The 10,447-nt window shown below is 44.1% G+C and overlaps 1 protein-coding gene across 1 annotated transcript; it reads left to right on the plus strand.

Annotated features, from left to right (window-relative positions):
- Positions 1–407: 407 nt before the first annotated feature.
- LOC146393062 (tryptophan 5-hydroxylase 1-like) lies at positions 408–10,228 on the plus strand. The gene is made up of 10 exons (XM_084925711.1): positions 408–840; positions 980–1,157; positions 1,245–1,345; positions 1,422–1,489; positions 1,577–1,773; positions 7,002–7,137; positions 7,267–7,393; positions 9,067–9,162; positions 9,551–9,684; positions 9,826–10,228. Exons 1-10 carry the CDS (start codon positions 685–687, stop codon positions 10,001–10,003), a joined length of 1,371 nt encoding a protein of 456 aa, XP_084781837.1. The 5' UTR covers positions 408–684; the 3' UTR covers positions 10,004–10,228.
- Positions 10,229–10,447: the final 219 nt, after the last annotated feature.

Genomic DNA, 10,447 nt, shown 5'->3' on the forward strand with positions numbered 1-10,447 from the left:
ATACTCATTAATTCAAATACTTGCAACATAATTTGTTCTCTCTCCATTCAAACTGTAACTATGTTATCAGTTTGATTTAGAAACATGTGAGTGTTTCAGGTACTGAAAATATAATACGTATAACCTGGGACTTTATATTACAGTCATACGCTTCTATTGTTATAACTAATAAGGAATGTTAATCCTGAAACAGTGTCAATTAAAATGTGTCATAAATACAGTAAATATTGAATTCATTGCACACAAACAGTACACAGTACTATAAACCGGTTGCTGTACAGTAAATTATTGCCATGAAGCAAACAGTAAGTCGTTCACAGTTACTGTAAAGTTCATGCGTTCGTGTATTTTAAAGGACGGTTACAGTAACACTTTATCGTCACGTTGACTCAACAATAAGTGAACAGGTGGTGACGTGTCAAGGCGTCGTGTGTTGTGATGTATATGGCGTGATGCTGATCTTCCTCCTGATGAACATCCATCTCTGGAGCGCCCTCCCCTCTGCTGCAGCTTCATAAAGGCAGCAGCCGCCGTGCAGAGTGACAGAACAGCTGGAGACTCATCCTGTCACGACCTTCACGTCGTACTCCTACCAGACGACTCTCTGATGCAGCCAGAGCCAAAACAAGTTTACTGAACCATCACTATAAATTTCATATTTGTATCACTGAAATCCAGAGAAGCATGTACGCCAGGAAGTCAGAAGGAAAGGAGCTTCGCAGAGGAAGGTCTTTGGACAACAGGACCGTCTCCAGCAGCTTTGGGAGAGGCTCGACAACCATCATATTCACTCTGAAAAACGAAGTCGGTGGTCTTATAAAGGCACTGAAACTTTTCCAGGTGAGGTTTCATTTTCTTTATGTTGACACAGATATGGTGTTTTCTGAGGATGTGTGTGACTGGCCAGGAATTTGAATGTGATCGGAAGCTTTTACAGCATCTTCTTTGGGCGTGTGTGTTTGTGTGTGTGTGTGCGCAGGAAAAACACGTCAACCTCATCCACATCGAGTCCCGAAAGTCCAAACGAAGGAATTCAGACTTTGAGATCTTTGTGGACTGCGACACAGACCACGAGCAGTTCAAGGAGCTCACCGAGCTGCTCAGGAAGCACACGGACATCGTGGAGATCTCGCCGTTCGACGCTCTACCCGAGGACGGTACACCTGGTCGTACTTTGACTAAACAGAAGCTGTGATAGAAATGAGTTATTTCACAGGTCTGCGTGTGTCTTGACTGTGTTTCAGATGTGCCCGGTGTGCCGTCGTTCCCCAAGAAGATCTCAGACTTGGACTTGTGTGCAAACAGGGTTTTGATGTATGGCTCTGAACTTGATGCAGATCATCCGGTATGTGCGTCATCGGACAGAGCTCTGAAATGAAGTGTGAACTCAGTAACCGACTGAGGTTTTGCTGTTCCTGCAGGGATTTAAGGACAACATATACAGAAAACGAAGACAATATTTTTCTGATTTAGCTATAAACTACAAACAGTGAGTTCCTCTTATGGATGTTTTCATTAATGAAGTTAATAATAAAAACCTTGAAGGGCTTTCATCCTTTAACTCCGTCTCTCACAGCGGTGAGCCCATCCCTCGTGTGGACTACACTGCAGAGGAGGTGCGTACCTGGGGCGTGGTGTTCAGGGAGCTCCACAAGCTGTACCCGAGCCACGCCTGCAGGGAGTACCTGAAGAACCTCCCACTGCTGACCAAGTACTGCAAATACAGCGAGGACAACATCCCCCAGCTGGAGGACGTCTCGCACTTCCTTAAAGGTAACCGTCAACAGTGTTGGTCAAGTTACTTGGAAAAGTAACCATTAACTAATTCCTGATTACATCTCCAAAAAAGTAATCCCGTTACTCTACTGATTACTTATTTTCAAAAGTAATTAGTTACTTAGTTACTTTTAAAAAACACGATACACAACCTGAATAGGTAGTAAAGCGACCTTTCAGCCCAGTTCTATTTTTTCTACATAATCTATCATATAAAACTGAATCTAATGAAAAAGTCTCATTTTAAAACGTGTTTTATTAGTTTGAATCTTTAACTTCATGCATCAAGGAAAAATTAAATCGTATGCAGCAGTCTTTGACTTGAAGAAATGTGTTTAACATTTAGACCTATTTTCTGCATATTCCAGCATTTAAAATAAAATAATTGTTTTGTGTTTACACTCTTTCAAATAGATGCAAGTAAAACAAAGCAGAAAATAAATAAAATCAAAAACTTAGCAGCACTGAGTCCTGTCACTCTTAAATCTATTTTCACGTGTTTAGCAGGAGTGGTGCGGGTGGAGGTTTGCCCGGTGCAGGTGTGTCTCAGCGGTCATGTCAGCATGCTCGGTACTTGCTCAGAAGTTTAAGGTTTTATTTTCCCACGCAGAGTGCACAGCAGACGCGAACGTTTGTGTTACTTTGTAAGGAATCAAACTCAAAGTAATGTGAGTACTTCCACGCTTTAAATGCTGCACGGTCGTACTCTCTCCCGCACTCCACATTATCCATTGTTGAACTGCACACGTCTGTTACCACGAACTAATTACTTTTTTGCAATAGTAATCCCTTACTTTACTCGTTACTTTAAAAAGTAATCGGATTACAGTAATGTGTTACCTGTAACGTGTTACTGCCCATCGCTGACCGTCAAATGCAAGCCAGGGCTCTAGACTAACTTTTTGTCACGGTTGCACTGGTGCGCCTAACTTTTTTTCTTAGGCGCACCAGTGCAAAATTTAGGCGCTTAACACTTTTTGGGGGGAAATTCAGTCCATAGAGACACTATTGATTTGTAAATGATTAACTAACAATCTTGTCAACACAAAGTTCTTTATTTGAAGCACATTTCTACCAGAAAGAGAAGTTACTGAAAAACTGCTTGTGCTTAAAGTGCGTTGGCACTCTTTGGTAATATTGTAGACAATGTTAAACTTAATCATCACTCTGACAACCTGTTTGCTGCTGAAAGGCCGGGGGGAGAGGGGACACAGTGCATTTATCGCAGCATATAATGTGTTTCTGGACACACTGCTGCTTTTTCAGCGCTCAGAGGTTGATGGCACCGTGTCAGAGCTGGCTATGAATTTCAGACGGATCAGACGGAGACATAACAAAAAAGTTATCAGTCGTTCTTTTCATCTTTTCTTATTACCCACAGCTACATCCACTTCTGTCGGGCCTAGGCTGCTCACTAAGGTTGGGTATCATCACTGATTTCTATAATCCATTCGATTCCGATTCACGAGGTCCTGATTCGATTCAGTTTTGCCTCAGACAGTCAGAAATATTATAATTCTGATCATTTATTATAAAATTATGCAATATGGGTAATAAGCGAATGAATAACGCAAAAATTGAGATTTGAGATGGGAAACTGTTCTTGAAGTACGCAGAGAGAGAGAGAGAGAGAGAGAGCTGTGCATGAAGTGTGATTTTATCGTGGTGGAAGCAAAACAGCAAAAGTCAGAGAAGATGTTTATCAAATGATGATGTTTATGACGATGACGATGTTTATCAAATGTGAAGCACAGTTTGATCTTCTTTTGCTGCTGCTTCAGTGAATTTTGGTTGGAGAGACACAAAACCTGCAGCTCAGAATTGAGGACAAAAAAGATGTAAACACAAAGCGCGGACCGGCTGATGCATCGGGATCAGTGAGCTGTCGGCTTTCAGCCCCGACAGCGTGTCCGTGTACGGGCCGTCGGATGAGAAAGCCGAGAAAGAGAAAGCTGATTCTGATGCGTGGGGTCCGCTCTGTGTTTACGTCTTTGTGTGGAATCCGTGTACCTGCTCTCATTTACTGTTTGGTGGTTGTTGAAATAGTTTTGTGAGCTTTATCGCTTTATTCAAGCCACTCACCTCTCTCTATCTAGTGATGTGCGAATCATGAACGAATCGTTCAATACTCGAGAATCACTTTACTGACTCGTGAATCATGATTCACAAAATGCCAACTGACTCACTGACTCATCCCTGTTGCTGTTAGCAAACTAATTTCATTAGTAGAAATATATCTAACTTATAATTAAAATTGTGTGGAAAAAAACAACAGCCAAAAAAACATTAACTTAACAAAAACATTCCTGCTCTGAACTGGAAGAAAAAACCCTGAGTAGAAGCTCACATCAACACAATAGCTCCTCAGCTCACAGTAGCATCGCTCTGCTAACATGCTAACAGCACATTTGAGTTACTCACCCCCTCCCTTGCTGTGCTGAATCGTAGCATAAACGAATCACTCACTCAAGCTGTGTCCCAAAACATCGGCTGCATCCTCCTGAGGACCCGACCTTTGCGGTCTACGTGGGCCGGGTCCTTCGAAGACCAAGAAGGCCGGAAGTGCGTGGCTGTGAAATGGGACGGTCCAGCCTTCTGATTAGAGTCACCGCTGTCTCGGTGGAGTTTAATAAACTCGGCCGTCTGCTCCTTGCTATCTAAAATATAACAGGACACTGGAGTAAATTCTCGACCGTCTCACACTTCTGTTTAATCAGTTTTCTGTTTGACGTTTATTCAGCTGTGTGAAAATCCCAGAAGAACCCACCCGATGGATTAATAAAGTTTTATTTTATCTAATCTAAGCTAATAACTTTGATCTCAGCCAAACCGATTGAAACACCGAAAAAAGCCAAACAATAACATTTTTAAGTGACTTATATATCATGTTTAACCTGAGTAGTGAAAGACAGCGGGAGTCTGAAAACGATGAAGCCGTGAGTCCGCTGCTCTTGCCGGCTGGAATGACCATTGAACCCCCCGGCTAGCTATGGAGCTGGTGGGCAACAAACGTCTCAGAAAACATCGGAACACTTTTGCAAATATGTGGTGTCTTGATAAAACAAGCAGATATTTGAAGTTTACACAGCTACATTCTCGCCTGAAAATATGTTAAAAGTTTATGTTGTGATCCAGAAAGATTAATAAGAGTAATATTAAAACTTAGTAGCTGCCGCCATTGTTGGAAACTGGATTTGGCTGGGCCGTGCTACGAATTCTGGGATATGGTGGGCCATGAAGGACACACCCGACCCATCCTTCAAATTCGGGGAAATGAAGGACGCATTTGTCAGCCGCATTTGAAGGAGTCGACGAATTGGGACAGCCTTCGTCGCCTGGCTGTGACGTAATCGGCCTTCAAATGCGACTTCCGGAGGATGCAGCCGACGTTTTGGGACACAGCTTGACTCACTCACCCCCTCCCTCCTGGCTCACAGCTGCTTCTTCTTGGTTGGCAACCAATGTTAAGGCGCATTACCACCCCCTGGCTCACAGCTCAGAGGACATGTAAATGAGAAAATATATATTTGACACATTTGAGGAAAATACTAATAAAATACAATAAAAATAAATAAAATAAATGTTCCCTTTAGAAATCTTTTTTTTTTGCTCTATAAAAATAGTTGTTTTTCACTCATCACTCATCTTAGCAGCAGGATTTACATGAAAAGAGAAACAAATTAAGTTTGAGTGAAAATGTAAATTTTCTGACTCAGTGAATCAAATGACTCAAAAAATCCGATTCACTTTGGTGAGTGACTCATTCAAACTCGATTCAGTAAAAAGAATCGAATTTACCATCACTATCTCTATCCACCTGCACTTTCAACTGGATCACGGCCAATCAGAGAGGTCCCGCCCCTGGCTATCTCTGATTGGTTTAGACCACGATAGGGGCATAATGCGTGTCTGTTGTTGACCACACGGAGACTTTCAGAGTTCTCCGTCGCACCGGTGCGACGTAGGATTTTTTTTAGTTGCACCATTGAAATATTTGGTCGCACCCTAGAGCCCTGCAAGCAGTTGTTTCCAAGCTGATGAATATCTGAGCCAAAAACAAGGAGAGTGACACCGATGTTTCCCACTGCAGCTTTCAGGCACTTTTTCTGGTTTCGCACATAATGGGCAAAACCAGTTTGATTGTTTTGGAGCCTTTATCCTTCAAGGACCTGCAGTTCAAAAAGCGCCCCTCCGACAGCCAAACCCATCTGTTCTCTGATTGGATAGTTACATTTGTGATTGACATGACATTGACCAATCAGATGAAAGGAAGAAAAATAGGGTCAAAATTCGTACTTGTAACTTGAAGCTTGAGTGCAGAGTTTCACACATATGTCCACACACAAATCTTTTTTACGCACACACAAATTCTTTTTATACATACAAATCCTGATTTACAAGTACAAAATATTTATGACCACAATTTGAGCCCATAAACCTCACAGCAGCCATATTGTTAGTCACATGATGTCATTAAAATGCTCCAACAGCACAAACACGGTCCAGAGATCCAGTTAGCAGACAGCTAGCAGCTACAGCCACCTGTCACCACCATCAACCTGTCAGTCAAAGAGGCCACGCCCCCAACAATGCAAACTTATAGCCTTAATACCATTTAAACAGGTGAGTTATAAAATCGTCCTTAGTTATTATTAAGGGGGAATTATCTCTAGAGAACAAACAGTTTGTGTATCAGGCTGTAAACATGGTTATTTCTGCTGGAAAGTTTTAACATGGGAGTCTATGGGGTCTGACTCACTGCTGCCTCTGCTGGCCGGTACATGAACTGCAGCTGTCATGGTAACCCTAATAACCCCTTTGCCTGCGTCCTTCCTGTTTTCTGTGTGGGTTGATCTTTGTGCCTCTGTTTTATTTTGACAGTTAAGTCCTTGTTACCTTTCTGTGTTTTTACTTCTATCCTTTGTTATTTTCTCCCATCCTCATTATCCTCATTATCCTCAGTACCCTCATCATCCTGAGTATCCTCAGTACCCTCAGCATCCTCAGTATCCTCAGTACCCTCAGCATCCTCATTATCCTCAGTACCCTCCGGACCTTTTTATCCCTCATCCTGGTGCCTGAGTCTTTGTCTAATCTTACTCCTCTTCAGTTCTGGCTTTCTTATTTTTGGTTAACTGGTCATCTTTTGGTCGCTGTTTAGATTAAAGATTAAGATGGACAGTGTGTGTGTGTGTGTGTGTGTGTGTGTGTGTGTGTTTGAGCAGAGTGCTCAGGCTTCATCATCAGGCCCGTTGCCGGTTACCTCTCCCCCAGAGACTTCCTGGCAGGCCTGGCCTTCAGAGTCTTCCACTGCACTCAGTATGTCCGCCACAGCTCAGAGCCTCTGTACACACCTGAACCGTGAGTGCACACAGACACACACACACACACACTATAACAGTCCGTTTTATTGTCTTTCTTTATTGTGTGTGTGTGTGTGTGTGTGTGTGTGTGTGTGTGTGTGTGTGTGTGTGTGTGTGCGTGCTGCAGAGACACATGCCATGAGCTGCTGGGTCACGTGCCTCTGCTTGCCGAGCCCAGCTTCGCTCAGTTCTCTCAGGAGCTCGGTTTGGCGTCGCTTGGTGCTTCAGATGATGATGTAAACAAACTGGCCACGGTGAGTGCTGCAGCGCCGACTCACCCTAAATACACCTGGATGAGGCGGGAACAACATGGCTCCCCCCACATATGAAGGGCTCATAAGGCTGTCAAGTCAGTTTTATTACATAGAACATTTTAAAACCACAGAAGTTGAACCAAAGTGCTTTACATGGACACGTATCTGCAAACCAAGAACCCAAACAGCAAACGTCACAAAGGGTTAACAAAGTTCTCACAGTGTTACAGACAGAGCGCAAACAGAAAGCTGGAATGAAACCATGAGGGACCTCAGACATGACAAAAATAGGGCCTTAAATCTGATTGAAAGTTCTCAGTTCTTCTTATGGGGACAGGAAGACTCAGGGCAGCAGTAGCAGGTGAGAGGTTGGGCTGATGACCTCAGTGAGCTGGAGGCAAAATATGGAGTTAGTGTTGTGAAGTGGGCGTGTCCTGAGTTGAACTTGTCTAAATATTTAGGCAACTACCAATAGGAGTGAAACAGACCACTGACCGACACGTAAAGGTGAAGGACACCTGGATTAGGTGCTGAAGTGCCCGAGCACTCAGCCTCAGTCAGTCTCAGGGTCTCCTCTTCCTCTCCCCGTAAGTATCGAGCTCCTGAGTAGCAGGCAATCCTCACAGAAACACGCCTGTTTATCTTACAGCTGTGGCAGCCTGTCATTGGCTGGCCCTGATAGCAGATGTGCTGCTTTACACAGAAAGTACAAAGTGTACATATCTTACAGGTAGAGCCTGCTGTGCTTATAGAGGTGCATGTACGTGGTTACCTGTCCTGTTAATCACCTGCTGAGCTCCTGCTCCAAACCTCTGCTGCATTTCTACATCTCCACCACCAGGTGACATCATCAGTGAGGAACGAGCCAACCACAGCAATTCTTACTTACAGTATATTCAGAGTTCCTCATAATAAGCAGTGTTGTTCAGCAGCTGATGCATTTACAAAATTCTTCCTTCAGGTTCAAAATATTCATGTGAAAAGTTTGTTCAGGTGACTTTGAGTGATTCTCAGTGTGCGCTCGCCCCGGGGTGAACGTACGCCCCCTGGTGGACCATTGTCCTTTATACTTCCACCTGGTTTATAATCTGGGTAGCTTTAACCCACCGAGGTCATCGTCGGTGACGGCCCCGCCCTAAACCTTCCTGTCCTGAGTCTTTGAATCAAGTCGAGTTTTATTGTCAACCCAACAGTATACACTCAAGTATACAGTGGGACGAAATATCGTCCTCCTGGATCGAAGGTGCAAACTGTGAAAATAAAATGAAAGAATTCACATAAACAAATATACAGAAATAAGATAAACTAAGAATAAGAACAACAGTACTGAATAGAAAAGAATAAGAATAAATGAATATAATCAAGACTCAAAACTGCTGATTGTCTGTATGCGTGTATACAGCATGCTGAGTTAGCGCTAATGTGATGCTGCTGAGCTCAACATGAACAGAAAACATGAAGAAGGATTCAGTAAATATAAATACTGGAAAGAAATGTGAAAAACTAGAAGGCAGATGATTTCAGTGAACTTCAGCAGAGAGCTGCTGAACCTCACCCGTCCACAGTTTCATCCACACCAGGCTTTAATCCACCAAACAGACAGACGAGCGCTGCTGACTGAGCGCGTGCAGTGGCGCTCTGAGCTGATGTCGGTGTCCTCCTGTTTGTTCCAGTGTTACTTCTTCACTGTGGAGTTTGGGCTCTGCAAGCAGGACGGCAGGCTGAGGGCGTACGGCGCGGGGCTCCTCTCCTCCGTCAGTGAACTCCAGGTGACCTCCGACCTCCACACTGCACCTTCATCTGACGATTTTTAAACGACTCAGATTATTAGTGATTTTTGTGTTTTCTTAAACCCACTGAGTGGTTAAAACACCATCTTAAAACTCCTCCCATTTTTGTGTACTTGTATTTTACTTGAGTATTTCCAGGTTTTGATGCTTAAAACTTCAACATGTGTGATTTTACTTCACTGCACTCACGACTCGCTCTCGGTGTTTGGTTTTTGGTAGAAGCAGCACAGAGCGTCCTCCAGCTGATCCAGTCTAACACCAACCGTTGCTAAGCTAGTTACCTGACGCAGCAGTCACCTGCGCTCAGGTTTCAGTAAGTTTGGACTTTATCTAAAACATCTGTGCACGTGTCTGTCTGTCCTCCTAGCACGCTTTGTCCAGCAGTGCCAACATCCTTCCTTTTGACCCCACGGTGACCTGCAACCAGGAGTGCATGATCACCACGTTTCAGCACGTTTACTATGTGGCCGACAGTTTTGAGGAAGCCAAGAACAAAATGAGGTGAGCTGCAAGTTTTCCCCACATGATGTGTGAGACGCACCGTGAACCCTGACCCTGTATGTCCCTGCTTGTCCCTGATTTTGGTTCTGAGCCGATGTGAGAGCTTCAGCTGAGGATGTAAAGTGTGTGCTGTGTCTGCAGGGAGTTTGCCAAGACCCTTCGACGTCCCTTCACGATACGCTACGACCCCTACACTCAGAGCGTGGACGTTCTAGAGGACACCAACAACATCAACAGCATGGTGAAGGACATCCGGCACGAGCTGGACATCGTCGAAGACGCTCTGAACCGACTCAGCAAAAAACTGCAGAGCGTGTAAAGAGGTGCTCAAAGTAAAGCCGCTGACAGCCGAACACTGCTTCTATGCCTCTGCTTCTGCTCTGAATCTACTGCTACAACAAAACCGACACCTCCTCCTGAGGGGGGAGGGGCCTCCTGAAACATTCGCTAGGACACATTTATTGTTTGTAGGCTGAGCTGTAAAAATGCGGCACATGTGCCGTGATAATCTGTCTGTAATCATGTGAATTTGTGTGATGATCTATAAAATACACATAATCGTGTGTGAGAGTTCTGCAGTGATCTGATCCTGGTTCTGTTTGTGCTGCTATGCGACACAGCACCTGTGTCCATTAGATCAGCTGCACACACCTACACGAGGCGTCACAACAACTTTTAAAGCAACAAAGTGTTGCTGGGTGTGCAAAGAGCAGCATTTAGTTGTGCATGCTTCACACCAGCAGAGGGCGCCACTCAGCCACCC

This window comes from Perissodus microlepis, chromosome 1 (assembly GCF_051167445.1).
Source record: "Perissodus microlepis isolate ML-2025 ecotype Zambia chromosome 1, ASM5116744v1, whole genome shotgun sequence".
Taxonomy (NCBI): Eukaryota; Metazoa; Chordata; class Actinopteri; order Cichliformes; family Cichlidae; genus Perissodus; species Perissodus microlepis.

What these genes read in the sequence shown, in the direction of transcription:
- LOC146393062 (XM_084925711.1), top strand. Translation starts at nt 685, where the DNA reads ATGTACGCCAGGAAGTCAGAAGGAAAGGAGCTTCGCAGAGGAAGGTCT. An exon ending in AGGCACTGAAACTTTTCCAG is followed by an intron (nt 841 to 979) that starts GTGAGGTTTCAT and finishes GTGTGTGCGCAG; the next exon opens with GAAAAACACGTCAACCTCAT. An exon ending in TTAGCTATAAACTACAAACA is followed by an intron (nt 1,490 to 1,576) that starts GTGAGTTCCTCT and finishes CGTCTCTCACAG; the next exon opens with CGGTGAGCCCATCCCTCGTG.